Raw genomic sequence first — 22368 nt, forward strand, 5'->3', positions numbered from 1 at the left:
CGGAAAAACTGTCTGTGGTCATTCAGCAGGTTATTTTGCCATTTAAAGCAGTACAATTACTTTCTGTTGCTAACAAGTGCTCACGTTTCTATTCTATATACCAAGTTGGCATTGCTTAAACTGCAAAGGTTACACAGCCATCTTCAAAGAGACTTACGTTGGTTAAATGCGTTCAACATCCCTTGAAAGTCGGTGGCATTTGGACACCAGATTCACTTGTGCACCTTTAACTTTGGCCTTAATTAGGAATAATAATCTTTACAATACTATTTAATCAACCAGTGATTCTTCATCTTGTCTTTTGTTCCATAATCTCTTACTCTGTGTGTGAAACAAATTGAGCTAATATCAATAGCCCCCTTAATCCATTAATCTAGCTGGCTTTTGTGTTATGAATATGAGCCTGGCTTTCAAGCAGCTCCTTCTTGACATTTTGCCTGGGGTTCTAATATTTGTACTTAAAGTCTTTGATGGATTAATGAATAAAACCAAGCCTGTTGTGTTATGTCTCTGAATCTATGTATATTACAACTTTTCCTTGTGGCAAAGATGGTTCATAGGGTTTTAGAGGCACAGAGAGCATTAATGTGTACTCAGCTAGAATCTGTGCTGCTTTGGAGGAAAACATGGCTTTTCTCTGCTATATTAGTAAATCTGCTAGAATAGAGTAGGGAGAGGGAAGAGGGTGCTGGTGAGCCATTGTGGGCATAAGAAAAGTTGAATGTGAAACCCAGAAGTATTGAAGGCTCAGAGCTTGCCACAACAGTACTTTCAGAGCAGTGCTCACAAGGCAGGACATTGAATAGGCAGGAGTCTTGCAAAGGATCGGGGTTAGAAGTGGCCCAGTGATACAAGGTTGAGAGCTGACGACCCTAGAGTCAGACATGATTGTAGCTATGGTACAATCCTGCAATCTCCTTGTGCGGGTGTAAGTCAGGAGCAAGAACAACAGAGTCCAAAGATGCATGCTGCTGGAAGAGCAGAATCAGGCATCATCTCTACATGCTGCAGGATTTATTTGCTGTTCAGGATTTACAGTCATCTCTGACAATTGCTTCTTGCAGCCACAAAACCAAGTACATCCTACACTGAAGCACAGCAATAACAAGATTTGAATGTCATTAGGGGCTGCTCCTACACATCTCGTATTAAAGCAGCTAAGTGTTTAACCCATGAATAGAGCTCCTATTATCTTTGCTTTTGAAACCTCAGTATAGATCACTTAACCACTCTGCAAGAAATCTCATGAGAGACCACAACTGCAGAGAACAAAGAAAAGTGAAAACGAATGTATCTGCTAGAGCTTTTTAACCGCATTTTTCATATGAGCGCAGAGTCAACTTGAATTTTACTCCTAATATAGATTAACCTAAGACAGATTTCTGCAGAGCACGAGGCTCTAAGAGAATTTGGTCAGAAAACTGGCAGAGCTTTTCACTGTGTGCAGCACAGAGGAGAGACTAATGATGAAATGCGTAACGCTGCCTCCTTCCTAACGTGGGACTTTAAAAAAAAAAAAAAAAAGTTAGATCCCATTTGCATTTTCCATCTGTGCTCAGGTAAATCCGAGTCAGAGATGATAATCCATTTCACTGTAGTTTATCTAGGAAATTGAGCTATCAAATAGTGGGTTCAGTTTCAGGCAAGGTTGTGGCCATTGGAGATGTTTCAGTATTGTATATGGTTAGATCAGAGTCTCTTCCACAGCTGTGTAAATCTGGTGGTATGGGGTTGAAGAGGTAATAGAAGTGTGAGATTTACCCATGTAAAACTGATTGAGAAGAAACTAGCCTATCTGCTGACTAACAAGCAAATTACCTGATTCACTTAAATACATTTTATAAATATTAAATGATCATTAACAAATAGCACAGTTTAAGTTATATTTTAATGCTTAAAAAAAAGTCAATTTCACAGCACATTAAACAAATCTCTTTGTTTAATCACAGAAAAGTTATGTACTAAAAATGGTGAAAAAGTCAGATTTCTCCCCAGCCCTTGTCCAGTGACTTGAAGAGGCTCCTTCCTGAGAGACAGGGTCAGGCTCCAGCTTCACGTTCAGCATTCCCTCTGTGATTGCAAACAGTTAATTGTGATGATGGAAGGTGTGTGCACAGTGAGGTGAAGGAATTAAGGCTAGGAAATGCAATCAACCTATGCTACCAGTCAACTGCAATCTACTCTTTATGAGTGTATTTACAACAATGTTTTAGCAATAGCTTTACAAATTAAATTTAGGGCTGTATATTAAAACAGGCTTGCACATGCATGCATAAAATCTGTGTTAAGAGCTGCTTCCTGGTGCAGCAACAGGGATCACGACCGTGCTGCATACCAGCCTGCACAGAAATCAGACCACTTCCAGTACTCTCAGAATGATCCGGTTATGGCCCAAACAAGCTCAGTCTGGACATCACCACAGAACTGGGTACAGAAACACCTAAACACCTCCCTGGTGAAACGTGAAGATGTTTACTGGTAGCCACATGAGTTACAAAAGCTCCGCTCTCCTAAGCAAAGGCTTAACAAGACACAACTAAGCAAAGAGGAACAGGGATGCTGACTTCCCCTCTCTGTTTTGCTCCTCTAAGGATTTTTTAGGTAGGTCTGCAATGGAGGAGAAATGCATTTCTCCTCAGACACGTTGGATAAGCTTTTGGTGAGCAGGGCATTTTCCTAGAATGAACTTCCCACAGTCAAAGTTCATTCAGAGACAACGTTGTTTCACGTGAATTTTCTGGAATAAAAGCCCTCACACTTCCTAGCAAACAGCAACATGAAAAATGCTGCTGAATCTTCAGGTAGGACCAGAATTTCAAAACCCTATACAAATACCTCAAAAAAATCCTAAGAAATCACTGTTGGTCAGTGGCAACATTCAATTTGAAACTAGGTTCATTTTCTGAATATTTTAAACTGATTTACATAGCATTGTTCTGTAAGGCGTCAATTCAGCAAAGCATGGAAGTACATGCTTTGTTTGGCACCCTTGCATATGCCACCAAATTCAATGGGATCACATGTCATTAAGTGCTTTTCTGGGCTGAAACTTAATTCTTTGAATTTATAAGAATTTCTGGATGCTTATTTGGGTCATAAAAGAGCTAAAATATTTTACTGTAATAGTTCTTCAAGAAAAGAAAACCTAATCAAAAACTTTGCTTTCACTGATTATCAGGAAAAGCATGTCCCACTATTACATGAAATCGGATATTAGAATCTATTCTAGGGCAAAAGAGCGCCTTTTATTGTATTAGTCACCTGACAGTATTTGGATTGTGTTGAATTAGACCACTTATGTGTTGTCAACATTTATTCCCTGGTTTACAATTAATCAGAAGTAAACTTCACCATAACTGAACATTTTGTTTGATCTTAAAGGTGGCTTGCACATTATATGCAAGTAACTTGTTACATGAACTTCCTGAATATTTTATACTGTAATGTAGTGTCAAAGACTTAGAGACAACAAGAGTATGTTTGACTTGTTTTATGAGCACAGTGTAATCACTGTAGGGCCTACTTACTTATTTTCCCTTTCACTGAATAATACTTAGTTCTTCTCCAAATCTTCTCTGCCTTTACAAGAGAGGTAGCACTTACTAATGTTACTCCTGGGGGAAAATATTACAAATTAAATTCTATCCCCTGATCTGTATTCTGTGAGCCAAGGTGTTTATTCACAGCATGTATTTGTCTATTCAAAAATGCCTGTGCATGTGCATGTCTAAATTTTGCACATGTAAATATTTACATATTTAAGTAATTCTGTGATATAGGACATGCATTACACACCTGTGGTGAGTAATGGGGGAATGCATTATGAATTATTACACAAAAGAGTGGATGTCTCCTGCACATCATGCCACTACTAGAAGAATTCTCCTTCGTGACAAACACTTCCTGGCCTCCCAGAGCAGATTGTTCTCCAGGCAAACAAGTTGTCAGGCATGGGCCATAATCAAAACTTAAAATGGGTGGAAGGAACCTGTAATTTCAGCACTGAGTTGTCATGGCAGGAACTAGCACTGTCGAAAAGGTAGAACTGCAGATAAAAGTTCTCTCATCAGGCAGACCTAAAGGAAGTAGAAGCAGCAGGATTTAGTACCTCATGTATAATCTTCCTCGGTGAGACCAGAGACAGAGCAAGCCACCACCTTCAGTGAGCAGCCCTTGCTGAAGAGTCATTGCAGCTGCGGTGCTCCTACGTGAGATAAACACCAGTTTTCACAACTGACAGAGCCACGATGATGGGCACCAAACCACACCTTCTCCTTAAAGTGGGTTACAACAGTAGGTGCTATAATGTGGCACAACTTGGCCATCTCTGTATGTACATGACTTGCGTAGCTGCAGGCACGGAAACCAGCAAACAAGCCTCTGATTATGTGTGTGTGCAAGTGGTCACTACGTAAGCATAGAAGTGGTCAGTGGCATGGCTCTGAAAATCACAGGATTTTCAGAGTATGTTCTCTCATATTTTCCAGTATGTTCTGGACAATGCTGCTGATGTGGATATGTTGGTTTACCAGCTCTTCCTCCTCCCAGTCCTGAAGTTCTTCAAAGCAGAAAGCATCACGAAGCCAAAACCATACAGATGTGGAAGATTATTTAAAGATCCTCCTGATGTCTTCTACTACAAAACTGCTGTAAGTTAGCTAGCTCATGAGTATTTTCCTCTGGCTCCTTAGTCTCCGAAAGGCTTCAAGAACATGCCCTCCTGTCTTGCAAAGAAGTAGACTTGTTCCCTACAAGAATATATTTTCTAGATTCTGAATGAATCTCACATCTACTGCTCCTCTTTATGGAGGTTATTTCTTTGTGATGGAGATCTGGGGCATAGACAAAAGTAAGTGCTAGAAACATTAAAAATACAAGTAATTCTCAAAGATGGTAAAGGAGGTCTCATCTTTACAAAAATCTTCCCAGATTTATGTTTAAAATAAGTGTTTACAATATGTGCCCTATTCTATCAATTCAGAACCTATTAAAATGAGAAATCACATAGCATAAGACTCACTCATCTTTACCATACGTTTGACCTTACTCTACCAAAGGCTAGATTTCTCTTGGGGCACATCTAATACCTTGTCTGAATACTTGCTCTTCTTGTACTACCCAAACTACAGCCAAGCCAGTTTTCGCATCCTCTTTTGTTGATGCTTATCTAAATATAGTGAAAGTAATGATATCAAACTTGTTTATTTAAAGTTGTGTAAATGTCTTTGATTCATAATATCCTTGATAAATCTGTGGTGTTCACGGGGCAGTTTCAGAGGTCAATGGAAACTACCGTGCTAACTCAGCTGTTAAGGGTGGCAGCAGGAGGTGGAGTCTGCTTGTTGTGTTCCTCTGTTCCCAGAGGGAAGTAGCATGTTCTTAATGCTGGTTTTTCCTGGGCAACTCAATCCAAGAGTTTGGAGAATTCGTGTAGAGGTTTAGCAAGATTTCACTCTCCGATAGGGGCATGTAGTAGCATCCTCCACCTAGCATGCAGGTTTCCGTGGGACTGCACAGTGTGGTCAGGGGACACGAGTGCATCAGTGGCATGCAAATGACCTGTTGCAGCTGCCAGTACTGGATGTGACATATATTGTAAAGAAACGCTTCCTGATATTAAAGGTTGCATTAAATCAAGTACCAAAACACTGTCCTGTTTGTGAAGAACAGATGCAGTATTTTATTAGATATGAGACAAATAAACTAATACCATACCAGAAGCTTAAGAATAAAACTTTGTCTTTAAAATACTGTAGTTTTCAGTTTTACGCAAAACGAGACAGTATTAGAATCTTCTTTTTTTTTTTTAAAAAAAAAAACCAGTTTATTTTCTAATTATTCTTTCTGCAGCAAAGGACAGTCTCAAACATGGAAAGTGTTTCAGGTGAGTAGTGGAAGAAATCTTGTCTGCACATACATTGCATTGGCATGGCATTGTAGTAGATGTCCCAAAATCTGTCAGCGTTTTGAAAAACTGATTAATCATGCAAACACAATCTCCAGTGTCATTCTTCATGCAAAGTTCTCTTTTTCTTCTGCTTCCTTTTGATTTTCTTTTTTGGGTACCACCTGTCTTTTTGCATTAAGTGGAAAGACAAAAATAAAATTTAAAGAAAAAAGGCAAAATCCAGATTGAAAGACCAAGCCAAAAAAAAAAAGCCAGTCACTTCTGCAGCACAACAAAGTACTGTCTGCAACAGTCAATGGCTGATTCTAACTTAGATAATCCAAAGTAGGTCACCTTCATGAGTCTTGCAGACTTTCCAAGTTAGTAACTCAGAAGGATAATAATACAATTTTTAGTTAATGAGAGAACATCAGAAAAAAGAACTGCAGGAAGCTGTGAACTGCAATATCTCCTTATTGGAGGCAGAATGCCACATGGCAAGAACAGATGGGTAATCCTTTCGTGATTATCCTGGACCACTGGCTGAAAGGAAAAAGCTGTCACAGCACTGAAGGCTGTATATAAAGTACATATACATGACATTTCCCCTCACTGGTAGTAAAAGGTTATATATGCTAAAGGATTATACAGAAAAGGGGACAATTTAGTGTGATGGTGATGGGAGTAATTCTTCCATTTTCCCTCCGTTCCTGAAGTGGAGCATATGCCAAGGTCCTGAAATAAATACGTCTCTCACAAGGAAGACGTATAATATATATTCCACATATATACTACATATTTTATATAAATTAAACATAGAAAATACCTGCTTTTCTTCCCTCTGACTGCAATGATCCAAAAAAATGAAAATAAGGACGATTTATGTTGCTAATTTAAGATATTGTTACTGGAACAAGATGTTGCTGTTAACAATGTGATTTCTACATATATGTAGTGACACTGGAACTTGTGTTTCCAAATTGTTAAGTAGTGAAACAAAGCAACAGCGGGTTAAGAACAGCTTCCTGGAATCTCAGGCTTTACAAGACCACCAGACCCAGAGGTGTTCATTGCACACACTGGTGACATCTCCATGGACGTTAGCTCTGGCAGTGCGTGCTAAAAGAGAACATGGCCTTCGTAACTCACTTGGCAAGGAGCTAGATGTAAAATGAGCACGTAGAAATGAATCTTCAGGATTTGGTCGTCTTTGAAGAGATATAATAATATTGACTGGTGCATCTACCTGAGTGGTCAAGAATGTAGATGTAAACCATAAAATGACTGGAGAATATAGTATAAGGTAATGATGGTGCTGTGGTTTCAATAAAATCAAGAGAGATTTCCTCTACTTTTAATGTATTGCAATATGCCAGTTGTTGTTTTGTTTTGTATTCCTGTGCAGGCACTGAACTGTACCTTGAGAAGTGGAAATTTCTATCAGCCTCTCAAAGAGTAACTCCTTAACCTATTTTGCTCTTTCAGATTTGATGCATAGACCAGTAACACCAACCTCTTGAGGAAAAGGTTCTCCTCCATACGCACAGTGCTTTACTGAAATGATAGGGGTGGTATGTTTTTCTTGCTAGTGACAGAAGTCGGGGTAGGAAGGGAGGAATGAAATTGCCACTTGAGGGGAGGATGCCCTCATCTCCGGGAGATACCTCTACTGTTACTACAGATTACTTATAGTACATGGCTCATGCTCACGGCTTATTTTGAATATTTTCTGTTCCTAGGTGTTAAGACTTTATGAAATCCTGGGGATATATACAAGTTTGCCAACTAGTCTAGATTCTTCAAAAATCTTGTTTTATAATGGAGTATATTAGAGACACTTGTCCTCAGAAAAATCAGTTCATTCCAGATATGCCTTTTCCCCCTTCACCATGATAATATATCTGCAATCTAAATTTTGATGCAACAGGGACATGTCTGTTTTTAAGAAAAATGCAAATCTTCACTCTGAAATAACTTAGTCTTTCGCTGAATACAGAATGTGCTTCTAAACCATCTATGAGTCAGCCTGTGAGTTGGAGTTCAGATAAGCCGGTAGTGTTCATTCACCAGATGGACCATAAGCTCCTCAAAGTAGAGGAAAGGATATTGCTTATTAACACTGCTCTAAACCTCATTTATTTCCTTTTACATGATTCAATTTCAGACTCTGTTTATGTTGTAAGGAGGAAGAAGGGTGTATTTTAATAACAGGATAGGTAGATCTAGAGTAAAAATGTTACTGGAACAGCATCTGGTTATTTATTTATGTTACTCTGGGTAGCTCAGATTGATATCCACGTCCCCTCACATACACCCAGGCTGAATTATTACGCAACTGTGAAGCGGTGAAAAACAGTTAAGCCAATTATCTGTTAGGATTTTATGGCAAATTAGCCAGGTCACATTAGTTTTCCTTGCTTAAAACATCACCTCTTTGACTGCTAAGTGCAACCATGATAATACTTTTCTATTAAAAATCAAATCTATTTTCCCTCTTGTACTTTGTGCTAGACACTAATAGTCTCATGGAACATGAGCAACATCAGAAATTTTCAGTGGTAACTCTCACAAATGTGCTCCATGTAGACAGATTAAGTCTTTTCTGATGCAGCATAGCTCACTTGAGCTGCCATTATTCATGAATGTGATCACAGGATAAGTCCATTTTATGTTTTTAACTTTTCTGTCATTTCTGATTTGAGTTTAGTCTTAGGATTTGTGAAGTTTAATTTTCCCATTTTTGTTGCGTTGATATTTTCCATCTTCAAATTCTCAAGAATCTCCATCTTGCCTTTTTTACATTCTAGTTTGAACCATTATAGCACAGAGAAAAAAATAGTTAAATTATGCTGCTATTTACTTCTATTCGGCTGTTTTCTTTGGAAACAGAGGAAGGATGTTATGAGCAGTTAGCGGTCACTGGTCATAGTATGGTTTTAAAAATGAATGCTGTACCTTCTGCATTCTCCTATTTTACATAATATCTGTAAATACGGGGGAGAGGAGGAGGATGTCGAAGAGGAAGCCTGCTCCCCTCCCTGCTCAGTGCAGAAGTGTTGCCTGCTGGGGCTCCCATCCGTACACTGAAGACTCAGAACTCTATGGCCTATAAATTAATGTGGTTTGGAGACAAACCTTTCCAGACATGCTTTCAGTAGCACACACACAAGACTGAGCATGCACAGCTACTCACAACTGCCTTAATCAGCCACAGTAATTATATACAGAAATTAGAAAATCCACAGCTATTTTTCTGTATAAAAATTGCCTGAAAATCTTGAGGAAATTTTCCAGTAGGTCCTAAAAATTTAAGGAAAGATGGATCAAACTTTGGTCATAACTACTGCTGTGTTCCTTTTATAGTGAGCAGCATCACCCTGTGCCTGGCTGTCTGTGGTTTTATCGTCACACATCGTGACCTTCACCGGTGAGCTTGTCAGCCCAAGATTAACAGGAAGGAATCAGCTCTGCCGTCACACTGGAGAGCTACGGTAGGGGCGTGGAGAAAAAAAATGGAAATGAGTAGTGTTGCTAGTGGCTGTAACCAGGAAGGAGATTTATAACCCTCTGAGGAAAAGAGCTTCTGTTAAAAATCCTACTAGTTACGTGATGCTTCTGGGGAAGATCTTGAAGCAGCAGTGGAAACACAGAAATGTCCTGTTGCTGCTTAATGAAGAGTCAGTGCCCCTGCACAGCACACAGCATCTCACAGAAACATGCACAGTTTGTACTTCAGGTGTCAAAGTTCATGGCGTTTTTCTTATTGTGAACCTGTGCTCACCAAATAGTTGAACTCTGCTTTTTTAGCACTTCTGTGGAATTATTTTGAGTGTCTCCCATTTCAGAGAGAGGTGAAGAGGAACAGAATCAGGCCTCAACGTCTACAGCTCTTCAAAGCTTGTGGTGGTTCTGTTGAAGTTCTGCCTGTTCAAAGTCTGTCTGTTGTGGCTCTTTGAGCCCCTGTCCTCTCCAGGCCCGAGGGAAGGCTGCATGGGGCAGCCCCATGCAAAGACCTCAGCTCCTCTTGCTGCTTTTGAAAAGGTACACCCTGTTAATCCCAAATGGAAGGCACTTCTGTCTGCTATTTATCAGCAATTTGCTTAAGTGCATTTATAATGCAGTTATTTGATGATTTTGAATAAAAAGTATCCATTAATATTCCAAGCTGTGTAGACTGTCCCATCAAAAGTATTCGAGAATACTTTGAATCTCCGTAGTTTTCTTGTTCAGACAATTCACTTTGCTGTGCCATGTGGCCAGCAAATCTGATGTGCGTGCAACTGGTGCAGAAGTCTGGCACTGCCAAAATTCATTATCGCAGGCTCTCTGCCCATAAAGAGCAGTTCGCCATCACCACAGATGGCAAAGATGGACGCTGTCCCACAGCATGAACCAGAGGTGAGCCAGACAATGGCCAGCCTTCACACGATCACGGGTTTTTGTGCTGTCTTACCTGCAAGTTACTAACAGCGTGTTTTGACCTCTTCGTTCAGAGATACCATGAAGTCAAAGATACTCTTGACTGCGACCCTCTTGGAAACCATGTGTTGTATTTGGGCCTGACTCAGATCTCGCTGCCCTGTGAATGAGGAGTAACAGCACTGGCATCAATGGTTTCACACCAGGACAGAGCACCATGAAGTGAGTGAGTACCCAGCAGTGCCAATGGCAGGTGCAGGACCCCAGGGCCCAGAACTGCCAGGCACAGACCAATACCTTGCCAGTCTTTTTTAAAGATGCAATTTCCCATTGGAGACTCAAAAACCACGTGTTAAGAACAATAGATTATTTATTCCTAAATGTCATACATCTGTCTGATCATGAGATTATTAGAAATTAATTGTAACATTGGAAAGTCTTTGTCCAACTGTGCACAACTGTGTAAAGCTAAATGCTGGAGCAGTGCTTCTTAAGTCTAACCTGCCACATGCTTCATCCTCTTCCGTAACACTGCGACAAAAGATACAGCCTGGGAAACTATTTGTAGCCTCACTGGATTGTGAGTTTTTCCTTAACACAGGATGCCTCTGAATCTTGATACCTGTCTCATTATTCTTCAGATTAGAAACTGAACTACTTCTGATGCGAGCAAAATCCTACCGGTCTGTGCAAAATTTACTTTTCTGCCATTGAGAGAGAGAAAAAAAAAGCAATTGTCTTTATCAGAAGATATTATTTTTCACCTTTGGATTTGGTGTGTAAAGCAGAATTGGGCTTACAGAAGGAGGCACTGTGCGGGCAGATTAGGAAAAGTCCCTGCTTCACTACCATCATCAGATAATGAGATCTCTCAGATTAGAAAGCCAATACCAGTGCGGGAGGAGAAGGGAGCAGCAGTAATCCATTCAGTGCAGTTTTTGTGCCAGCGGGCAGTTAATTACCGCCACCCCACTGCCGCTGCCTCCGCGGCCGGCCTGAGGGGGGTCGCACCTCGCCCTTCTCACCAACCCCTTCGCTTCACGGAAAGGAAGCGAAATTACACAGACCACCATTCGTTGGGTTTAAAAGACAAAAAGACACCGGCGGAGGGCCGGGACGAGGGGCAGAAATCGCCGGGACGAGGGGCAGAAGCCCCGTCCCCGTCCCGCTCGGGCGTCGCCGCCCGCCAGGTGCCGCCCCGCCGCCGTCCCTCAGAAGATGGCAGCCGCCGCGCCCCCACCCCGCCGCCCTCCCGCCCGCTCCGCCCCGCTCCTCCCCGGCCCCTTCCCCTCAAGCAGGGCCGGGGCTCGCCCGCCGGCAGCCCCCCGCCCCTCTCGGCCGCTCCTCCTCCTCCCCCTCCCCATCGCAGCCTCCCGCCGCCCTCCTTCCTCTCCCTCCTCTTCCTCCTCCACCCCCGCTCCGGGGTTCGCCCTGGCCGCGGGCCGCCCCGGCTCCCCCCCCCCCCCTTCTCTCCCCGAGCCCTGCCGCCTCCCGCGGTGCACACCTCCGCCTTCCTCCTCCTTCCTCCTCCTCCCGCTGCTGACGTGTGGCGCTGCCCGGCTGAAAACTCGGCGCCGCGGCGGATGCGGCGGCTCTCGGCAGCGCGGCGGCGGCGAAGATGGTGGCGGCTCCGTGCGCCCGCCGGCTGGCGCGGCGCTCCCGCTCGGCGCTGGTGGCGGCGCTCACCGTGCTGCTGCTGCAGACCCTTCTCGTCTGGAATTTCACCTCCCTCGACGCCGGCGAGGAGCAGCAGCGCGGAGGGGCCGGTCGAGAGAAGAGAGACCGCGGCGGTGCTGCCGGCGGGGAGAACCGGGAGCACCCGCAGCGCCGCGGAGCCGGCGCCCTGCACGGCAAGGCCATGGTAGGTGCGGGCAGGGCGGGCTGAGGTGGCTCCGTGCTGGGGGTCGGCGCCCGCTGCCCGCCCTGCAGGTGCCGCCGAGCCCCGTCCTCGCCGCCGAGCAGCGGCTGTCCCCCCGCGGAGCCCCTCGCCCTCACGGTTCGGCTCCTCCGGGGCTCCCCCCCGCGGCTTCGTCGCCCCCAAAAGCTCGCGGGCTCGGCTCCGGTGCGATTCAACGCGGTGATCTGCGAGCTCGGGGGATGCTGCAGGCGTGCCCTCGCTCTCCATCACGTCTCGTTTTGTACTCGTGCAAACTCCCCGGGTTGTTGCTGAAATCCTTTAGGCCTGGGCACGCAGGGGGCCTGCCTCCCCGGGTGGTCCCCGGCTCCGGCCGGGTGGAAGGAGCCGCGCGGTGCTGAGGGCGGCCGGCATGCAGCCCAGCACACGCCTTGGTGCCTGCCCTTCAGCTCTGGAGAAGCTGCCTTTGCTTCCCATGCAGTCCTTTTACTGGGAGGCTCAGGTTAAATAAGTTTTGTATTGTCATTTAAAGTATGCGTACGTTTTGGTCTTTTTACGTCTTGAGAGAGAAAGCAGGGGCTGGGGTCAGCGATGACTGAGCCCCTGGAATGACCAGGGCAAGGTGCCTGGAGCTGTGTCCGAGCTCGTGGGCTCTGTCCCTGGTACACAGGGCAACTTTTCAGAAAGGCAGCACGTACCTGTGTGTGCAGGGCCTTGTGTGTGTTCGAGATGGGAAATTTAAGATCCTGGCTTACCGCATTCAGATTTTGTCTCTGTGCATTACCTTAGGTTGGTGCTTACTGTGTTCATGAGGGAACTACTCAAACTGCACGGTTTTCCTCTAGCACTGGTATCTGTCTTTTCTGTGTAGCCTTTCACTTGTTCATCTTCCTTTCATTCTCCTTCAGCATTTTTCCTTCTGAGTCTCTCCGTGTGGGTTAACGGGGGCTGGGCTCTGTCAGGGGTTTGGTACTGGGGCTGGCTGCTGGCCTCCAGCCCGGCACCTCACAACTCAGGGGTCTCTAGGAGATCCTCCTGCTCTGTGGGCTCTGTGACACGACAGGATGAGCACTGCCCGCAGCTGTCCTACAAATGCCCTGGCCCCGTCGCCGGTTTGCACCCGGTGCTCTGGGCCGGGTGCTGCGCTTGGGGCTGAACGCGTTGGCTAATCCTTTCCGTGCTGGGGACGGAGGATGCGACCGGTTGGATGCCGGCAGCTGTGAATCACTGCTTCGTGCACACAGATTCGAGCAAAGACCTAAAGATGGAGCACTGGGGCTCCTGGTAGAAAACGCGTCTTAAAACGCACAGTGGGTGTACTACTTTTCTCCTCGTGGGGAGACACCGGGTGTCCCACAGCTGGTGTTGCTGTAAAGAACCGTGCCCAGGGCAAGCCCTTTGTTGAGGCAATTGGACAATGTTTCTTCAGGATGACCTTATGGTATGCGTGGCTTTGTTTAACCTGCTGGGAAACAGCTGCTGCCCTTAAACTACTTGGTCAGTACCTAAAAGCCCCCACTTAAACACCTGGCAATCAGTTATGGTGTGAGGCGATTTCTGCACGAACGACCTGGTGGCTCACTTAAGTCGGTAGATTCAGCTCCCAGGTGCTCCTGACGTGCACATGGCGTTGATCTAACCCTGCATACGTTGTCCGTCTCAGAGGCAGGCCCAATTCTGATTTCAGACTCGTTCCATGAGGAAAATCTCGGTTTAATGGAATTACACGATATAGAATCAGTGTGAAAGAAGATTTTTTTCCTTCTTCCTGCTGCTTTGTTTCCACATTAAATTTTAATTTATGTAACACCCAAGCAAAGTTGCTATCCTTTTCAACCCAAGGTTCCCATAGTTTGTGTATATCAAATTGTTTTGCAACACTTGGAGGAGCTGGCTGGGGTGAGCACAGTATTGCCTTTATATCCAGATGTCATTGGGTTAAGCATGCCTGAGAGCCTCTCCAAGTGTTTTTCAGATTTCTCTCTCTCACATTTCAACCAAAAAAAAATATTAATTTTAATATTTCTTTTGTTTGTTAATGGAGTGGTGTGTTTAAAATATCTTTGGGGAGTATTTTCTTAAAAGGCTGCTAAGTGTTTGTCTGAGACCTACTGTTTGGTTGCTGTTCTCGCTCCAAAGAGAGCCTGTACCACGGCTAGCTGCTTTTACAGGAGCCTTTATGCTAAATAAAGCTATGCAAACCAGATCTCCCAAACTTTGTGGGAGATAGCTCTTCTCAAGCCTGTGTCTGAAAGTTGCCATGTGAGGTTAGGGTATTTTTTTTTTTAAATTATTTTTGTCTCTGACCTACATACAGGACTAAAATTGTGGTACGTGTTTTACTTTACTGAGTCAGACATAAGTAGTGCAAGGATTTGGTCATTTGTGTCTGTGGGAAAAGAAACATCACTCTTTGAACCAAGTGTTTAAGAAGCATTCAGATTTTTATTAAATGCTGTCAGATGCCTGTAATAAGCCATTTCATTTGAAAAATAGAATAACATTGTACTGTAGTGAAAACAAACAAATTGCCACTGTACCTGTGCCTAATTGAATATGAGTTGTCAAGTTGGCAGGAAGAAACAGTTTTAAATTGAGCTGTTTTGCAACTGAAAACATTTACTGTGCTGGATCCCCTGGCCAGCTGCATCTGGAGCTTTCATTACTCATAAGCAGTTTCCTGCGGTTGTTCGCATTTAATTAAACCAAGTTATAGATATCTGTAAAGAAGCATGAATTGTATCAGTAGCAGTGACTTCAGTGGGTTCTTGCAGCCGTGAGTGATTTTTACAGCTATTAGGCATCCTTTGCACAAGCTTTATTTGTTCTGCAGAACTCAAGCATTACAAGCAAGAATTAAGCAACAGCATTCTGTGAAAATACTCTAAGCACGCTGCTTGGTCTCGGGCTCTTTTCATGCAGCCTGTTAGGGGTGGTGGGAGAGTCTTGTTGGCGGGAGCTCTGCACTGGGAGCCCGAAGGAAAGGAGGAGGAATGCAAATCCCTGCTCCGGGGCTGCTGGTGATGAGAGGGAGGTGACAGCAGAGCATCTGCCGGAGCCCTGGCTCGTGCTGCAAGGCAGCCGTGCGTCGTGGGGCTGTGCTCACTCGCCCAGCTGCGGCCTCTGCTCTAGGATCCTTCGGTGGAGGCGGTGGCTGGGGCCACGTACCTGCTCCGTGGTGCCTGGGCCCCGTGGCACCGCTGGGTTCCTGCTGCTGCCTGCTTACCGCAAAGCCGAACGCCAGCGCGTCGCTGCTGTGTCAGCCCCGTGAATTACAGCTGTTGCCTGCTGGTGTGTGATCGAAGCCTTTCTGTAGCCTGAAACGTTGTGTATTCACTTTAAAGAAATTGCATGTTTCTCTCAGCATGAAGCTGTCTAGGGCACCGAATATAGGTATTGATAGCTGGAAGTATTCAGGACTGGGAAATGCAAAGAGAAGGCGTGCTTGGGGATAGTGAGTGTCATCTGCTTCAATTCCAACCAAAGCTGAGCTGTGGAGGGCAGTCCTGAGGATCTGGTGCCTCTCCCTCTCATTTTCTTTTCTGCAGGGGGAAACGTGGTGGTGGCTCTCCTGCTGGGGTTGTAGACTGTTAGGCTGGGTGCATTGCTACTCCGTGGATGGGTCAGGTGAATAGGCTCAAGCGGGTGCGTTCCTGCACGGCCTCAGTGCTGGAGCCTTGCTGCAAGGTCCTATGAGGAGTTGCACATAAGCATTAAGTGACTTGTTAAGCTCCAGAGAATGAAAGAGACTTTGAGGAGGAAAAAAAAAAAAGTGGTTTCATCCCTAACTTAGCCTGTTTGCTTGCATCAGTGAGTAGGTTCCATATGGTGTATCACAGCCAGGTGGCACCTACCTAAACCTCTTCCCCTGTTGATACAGACATGCAGCCTCACTCGTTTCAGCTCTGAATGCAACAAATGGGAGGGGTTTGGAAAAATGTCCAGACCTAAAAGGTGCAGGGGAGCTTAATGTGAGCCTTTGGTCTGGAGTGCATCAGGCTCTGGAGCCCAGGTCCTCGCTGGTTTTAGCACACCTGTGGGTGTCGGTGGAACAGCTGAGCTAAGGCACCTTAGGGTGACTGAAATTAATGGCATCGAGCTACTGGGTGGCTGAAAATGATATATATTTTAGAGAATAGGTTTGTAGTACTGACTTGGCCATTAAGTACAGTTTTGCTTGTTAACAGGAGCTTCATCACCCAGCACTCCGACTTTAATAATAATGGCAAAGGAGAATGGAGACAACTAATTATTTTGAAATGGGAAGTGGGGGGAACAATACATGTGGAGCTGGAAGCCGCATAATGATATTTTACAAAGTCTTGGCACTTAACAAGGCACATTTTAATGCAACAAATCTTTTCAGTAGCAGAGAACTAATATTTGCATTATTTAAGAAGAGTGTTAGAACCAAATTAGATTGATGGACTCCTGCTGCAGTTACCTCATTAAGCATCTTTTCTGTGGGGATGTGGGAAGGTATTATGTGAAGTGGATCTGTGTTAATTGGTTATGCCATATGAAGTCTTTTTCAGGCCACTGGTGTGTGTTTTGTTGTTTTCTTCTTTAATTCCTTACTGTATGATGGGTTTTTGCAGATGTTCTCTTTGAAGTAGAAGCACATTCATTCTCTCTTTTTTTTTTTTTTAAGCAAGAGAAGACCAGCTGTTGTACAGGAGACATACAAATTCCATTTACTTACTGTCAGGTATTGCAAAATGGTTACTCTTTAGTATAAAAGGCCCTCATTATCTGCCATATCTCTCATCTGTCTTGAGAATTATTTTTCAAAATATTTTTCCCTTCTGTACTGAAAGTCCATGATATGTGCTACAGCATCTTATTAGCGCTTGATGAAGAGACAGGAGTACAATGAAAGCAAGAAATCAGCTTAATTTGCAAGAATAGTCAAGTTATATAACCTCAAGGATTAATTCTAATCAAATACTTCCTGATTTTACTTTACAGTGTTAAGATTAGGTCTGGCACTTGGGTGGATTCAACAAGAGCTTTTCCACTGACTCTATGTGGGGTCAAAGGCCCTGTATTTTTTCTTCTGATCTAGGCTGATGGGGTGTCTGATTCTGGCAGGGGCAGGAGCAGAGCAGGGTGCTGGCATGCTAGCTGGTGTAGGTACCTCTGAGAAAGCCATAGCTTGTGTGCCGAGTTTCATTCTTCCCCTCTCCAGCCTCCTTGTTGGAAATTATGTGTATGAAATGTGTTTCAGGTGTAAAACTCACTATTTAAACTGCCACAGTGCCAGGTTTGGGCTTGCATTAGCACAGATCCCAATAGGTGTAGCACTCGGAAGTGTTCGAGTGTGATTTTTAGAGCTGGAAGCCCAGTCCTCCTGTTGTTTTCACCAGCCATGTGCCGCTGAGGCTGTGCTGCGGAGCCCACGTTGGACAGGAGGGCTCTGCCTTGGAGCCCTGGTGCGGTCTCCTCTCAGTAACCTTTGCTGCAAAGTCTTTTGAGTCCTGTAGCTAAAGCAGCCTTGAGTTTTGTGATTTCTGGTTCTTGGGTGTCTAGGCTTAGTCCTTTTTGGTCTGATAATTGTGTGTTTTTTTCCCCCAGAGAAGAGCACTGGCAAGCTCTGACTTTGTCCCTTCTGTGTTTGGTGCCAGAGATCACAGCTGTCCCATTTTGAGCACTTAGGCTTGGGCTGAAGCTCACGAACACCAGGCTGCTAATGAATGGAGAGAGATGAGTGCCTCCAGAAGGCAATTCAGCTCTCTGGAGACCTGAACCTCTGCGAACGAGCCAGGGAGACCATGGCAGTTCTGCTGAGAGACCTGCCGTGCCATGCAGGAGGCCACCCCTTCCCATACCAGATCTACTGCTTCTGCTCCCCAGTCTGCAACACGTGTTTAACTTCCCATTTTTCGCGGAAGTGTTGTGGGTTTGAAGTAATCGGTCCTCATGAAATAGTCCAAGATGTTCAGCAAAGACTGGGACCAGCTCGTTAGCTGCCGTGTGTTGGCATGGCTCCGCTGAAGTCAGTGCACCAGCTGAGGATTCTGGACCCACAAATGTAATTATCATTGTAATAATAGCGTCAAACAAGTAATCATTATTTTTACTCTCTCTTTTCATTTCAAAATGAGAAAATGATTTCCTCTTGGATCAGTGAAAGTAATTTACATTAGGCACAATAATGGTCTACATGGAAATATAATTATTATTCATTTGTATGGCACCATCTGGGCACTAGAAGCTTTACAGACGCATGTGAGGGAAGGTCCCTGCCTGGAAGAGCTTACAAGCGGAATAGTAAGTACAGCCAATAATGCTTAAAACGAGTCACGGGTGTCACTTCTGTAGTACTGCCATCACCTACCTGCTCAGCACGGAGCTCCACGATCCCTGACTCAGTGATTTCCACTCGCTTCCTCTGTGATTGGCGTTAGGCAGTGTAAGGGCAGGATGAGTCAGAGGATTGATGGGGGGGATGAATTGAGAGCAAAGTCAGCCAGAGATTAGTATTATGCATCGGCTGCCCAGCTGTGGCCAGGCAGGTAAAGCAGATTTCCAGGCTTTGCTTTGAAGCAAAAGATTGTCATTGCCTCGTGGACCTCTGACTGCTGTGGCGTTACTCCTCAGCTTTGCGTTAGACAGAGGGCTGGATGCTTTCAGAAGCTTCAGTGTGGTCCAGAAGTGAAGAGAGCAGGCTTTGTAACCTGGTGGATGTAAGAATTGAGCAACAAGTGATGTTGACTGAATTTGTATGTGGTGTAACCTTGCTGAGTTAATTCTTTAGCGTGAGGTACCAAAAGGGTCAGCACAGGACACTTAAAGCACCTGACTCCTTATTTTTAGAGATGATTAGAGGATTTCTCCAAGGGACCAGCTATTTATAGCGTGTCTATAACTGCCTTTTTTTTTTTTTTGTGGCAATGAAATTAAACTTCACAATAAATTAGTATCAGTGTAGTATTTAAAAAAAAGCTAAAAAAAAAACCTCTTCATACTAGAGCGTGGTTGACTCTGTGGTCAGATCTTGAATGCTTCCCACATATTTTGTTTTCACACTACTGCCTCCAGTGCTGCTCAGTTATATTATTAGAGGGTATTAGTAAGCGGAATGTTTATTTAAAACAATTCTACAAAGCTGAATGAGACTGCAAAGTTCAATTTAACTTGGATTTGGTTGGATGAGTCATGGGCACTCTTACTTCATACTGCAGCCTTTGCTTGTCCTTCAGCTGTACGTTTTGGTTCGGTTAGGTTGATGCAGTCTGAGTATTTTTCTCGCAGTTGATGGTATTCGCTGACTTTTCGTAATGCTGAGTCTTGGATTTCATGCTCTCTGAATTTCTGAATGGTCTTTGGTTTTGTTCTTAACTCAGCCTGTTTGTAGTTAGCTTTGTTCTTTATAATTGCATTCCTTGATTGAGGAGGACATATGGCTCAGTTAAAACACGGTGGCTTTCTTCAAGAAAAAGCAATGAAGGTCGTGACTGTATTGACTACAGGGAAGTGAGTTCCATGAAATTACATCCAGCTCATTGACCCTTACTTGAGAAATGAACAGACAAACCTGAAAAATGACATTTCCATGGCAAGCTTTCTTTGTGAGAAATGAGCAAGCTCGTGTCATAGGTGCAAGCCTGGTGCTTTTGTCTTGTGTCCTGTCGCAGAACTTGCCGGGGTGACAGCTGGCACACTCGATGCAGAGCCCCGCGGCTGCTGGGCTGTTAGTTACCTGTTTAATCGAGTAATCTTCTTCCTCAGTCTGGCAGAATACTTGGACTAGCTGTAACTAGCTAAATGGCCATCTGCTAATTATTTAAGTTTACATTTAACTGAATGTTTAAACTGAACTTCTGTATGGAGGTGGCGTGTTACCAGGGAGCTGCATCTGGGTCATCGCGAAGAGGCACGTGAAGAGAAAAGAAGCTGTTAGCAAGCTAAGATGTACCGAGGGTATCTGCTGCTGGCATGAAAAATAGCGACTTGGTGCCCACAGAGGTCCAGATTTGGGAAGATGGAGGTAAATGTGCATGTAGGTCCCTAATTGCATTGACTTAGATGCCTGCAGGCTTGTTTACGCGCATAAAACTTTCCATGGGTGCCTGACACAGATGTTAAGTACATAAATAGGGGTTCAGGTGGCTACCTGAAGGCACCTCAGTTCAGCAGCGCGGCCTACCCTGTGTAAAAGCCAAGCAAACAAGCTGAAGAGGAGTCAGTGTAGTAAACAAAGCTGTTAGTGTGTGTACCAGCGGAGTAATAATACTCTGCACAGCGCCTGTGCCTCAAATTGCTTACGTTTTGGCATTCGCTTGGATTGAGTTTAGTCACTCAGCTGCATAAATAGAAACTTTGAGGTGCTGTCTGCTCAAGGCGTACACGGAGCGGTACATCAGCAATGAACTAGCTGTTCCTTCTTGGCACTCGTACAGGAAGAGACGTGCGAGCCTTCAGCGCAATATTTTGATAAGTCATTGGTTCTTATTAAAATAATAATTATGACGGTAATTATAACTGTAGCTGGCTCTCAGGCGGAGCTGCTGAGTGGAGGGAGAAGGGAGCAGGGTTGTGAAATGCTCTGAAAATAGCTCAAATCCTGCCCTTTGGCTCATGCGCGGTGCATGTTGGCGGGGCGCTGCCTCCCTCGGCCTGGTCCTCATCCCCTGGCCCAGCTCCTCAGAACAGCGCAGGTGATGGTGGCTTACAGCATTGCTCTGGTAAAATGCCATGATGAGCTCGGGACTGGCTCGCTGTTGTTAGCACTGCGTGGTTTGTTGTGTCTTCATAGCGCGATTAGGGCTTGGTGCTCCAAAAGCCCAGGTCAGGCCCTGGTAGTATCACGACTGGAGGGAAGGATCTGTTAGCAGGTAGCGCTGCGGCTGTGATGGCGCTTCCCCAAGCCTTTAATCCAATTCCCTATTAAACACTTACACTAGCCAGGCTGCTACTGCCTGACCTCCTGTGCCAAGTGGCTGCAAGTAATTAACGACTATTTATTAGAAAAAGTCTCAAATCTGCTCATTTTCCAGGCTGTAGGCAGAGATGCCCTGCCCCCTACCCCCCAGATATAAAATACAATATTTTTCTATTTTGTTTCTTTTGAAGTTGATTTTCTCATCCCTGGACACCTAAGGAAAGCAAACAGCATTGCTCCTTGCCTGGCGCTCTTGTATGGAGCTGCAACAGGAACCTGGAGCATGCGAGTGCTGGGATTTGCTCCCCTCGCCGGGGCTTCAGCCATGTCTGATGTGACGAGCAGAAAGAGAGCTCAGGTTTTAGGTTGTAGGACAAGCTTCTGTGTGGGGCAGTTCAGAAAGTAAGAGCTGTAAAGCTCTGTGGGACCTCTGGGAACACAAGTTTAAAAATTGGATAAGCCTGAACACGTTTATCATGCTTTCAGAGTACAGGAATTTTCTGGAAGTCCATTTCATAATGAGCCATCATTTTGGGGGATAACTGATACAGAGAAAGGTTAAGATCTGTTTCGCTTTTTGGGCAGGTTCCCATAGCCCAGGACTTTGTTTCTGTACTTGCTGTGGGATCCATGGGTTTTTGCACATGTTCTATGCATCAGAATTTGACCCAGATATATTTTATGTGGAACTATGAGCTTTGTCTTTATATAGCCAAATATTCAAGCAAAAAAATATTTCACTAGAGTTTAAACGTGTTTGACACAGTTATGTAAAAATCCAGTCTTAGACTTTACCCCTCTGGTGTGTATTCATTGCTTCAGGCTAAGGTAAGCCTGCTAATTGTAGCAGCAGGGAATTTGTGTTGAACAGGTAAAGCAGTTCCTTTTTGTCCATTTTAGTACCATCGCTGATCTGTCAGAACGAACAACTATCTCGGGCTCTCAAAAAGTTATCATTAGGATATTTCTTTTTGTAGTTGAAGCCCTTTATGGGATTTTCACTTTTTAGTTGAGGATGTAGACTTGGAGGTGAATTAGGGCTTGCTCATGAATGACTGTAGCTGAGGAGGGAAGTAAGTCTTGCACGTTGAACAGTTCTTGGAGGGCTGTGTGTTTGGACAGCCTGGCCATCTCAACCCATAGAGACTTCGGTTGCTCTTCGACTGTCACCGAGTTTGTAATGAGTGCTGTGGTCGCTTTCAGTTTGTGGAGTGTGGGACTTGGGTAAGTGGAAGGGAAGCCCTCGAATTTCGTGCTGTCCTGGATTTAATTGGACGTCTGGGTTCTGTTTCCAGTTGAGTTAAGAGACCTAAGCAGACTTGG

General features: G+C 44.6%; 1 protein-coding gene across 2 annotated transcripts in view; it reads left to right on the forward strand.

Moving 5' to 3' along the window:
• The first annotated feature begins 11650 nt into the window (after positions 1 to 11650).
• XYLT1 (xylosyltransferase 1) overlaps positions 11651 to 22368 on the forward strand; it is a 192880-nt gene continuing 182162 nt past the window's right edge. For both annotated transcript variants that reach the window (XM_080557358.1, XM_080557360.1), the window contains exon 1: positions 11651 to 12167. In XM_080557358.1, the coding sequence (XP_080413484.1) occupies positions 11925 to 12167 (243 nt within the window). In that variant the 5' untranslated portion in view covers positions 11651 to 11924. The remainder of the gene's footprint in view (positions 12168 to 22368) is intronic.

Source organism: Anser brachyrhynchus, assembly GCF_964034855.1.
Source record: "Anser brachyrhynchus genome assembly, chromosome: 15".
NCBI lineage: Eukaryota > Metazoa > Chordata > Aves > Anseriformes > Anatidae > Anser > Anser brachyrhynchus.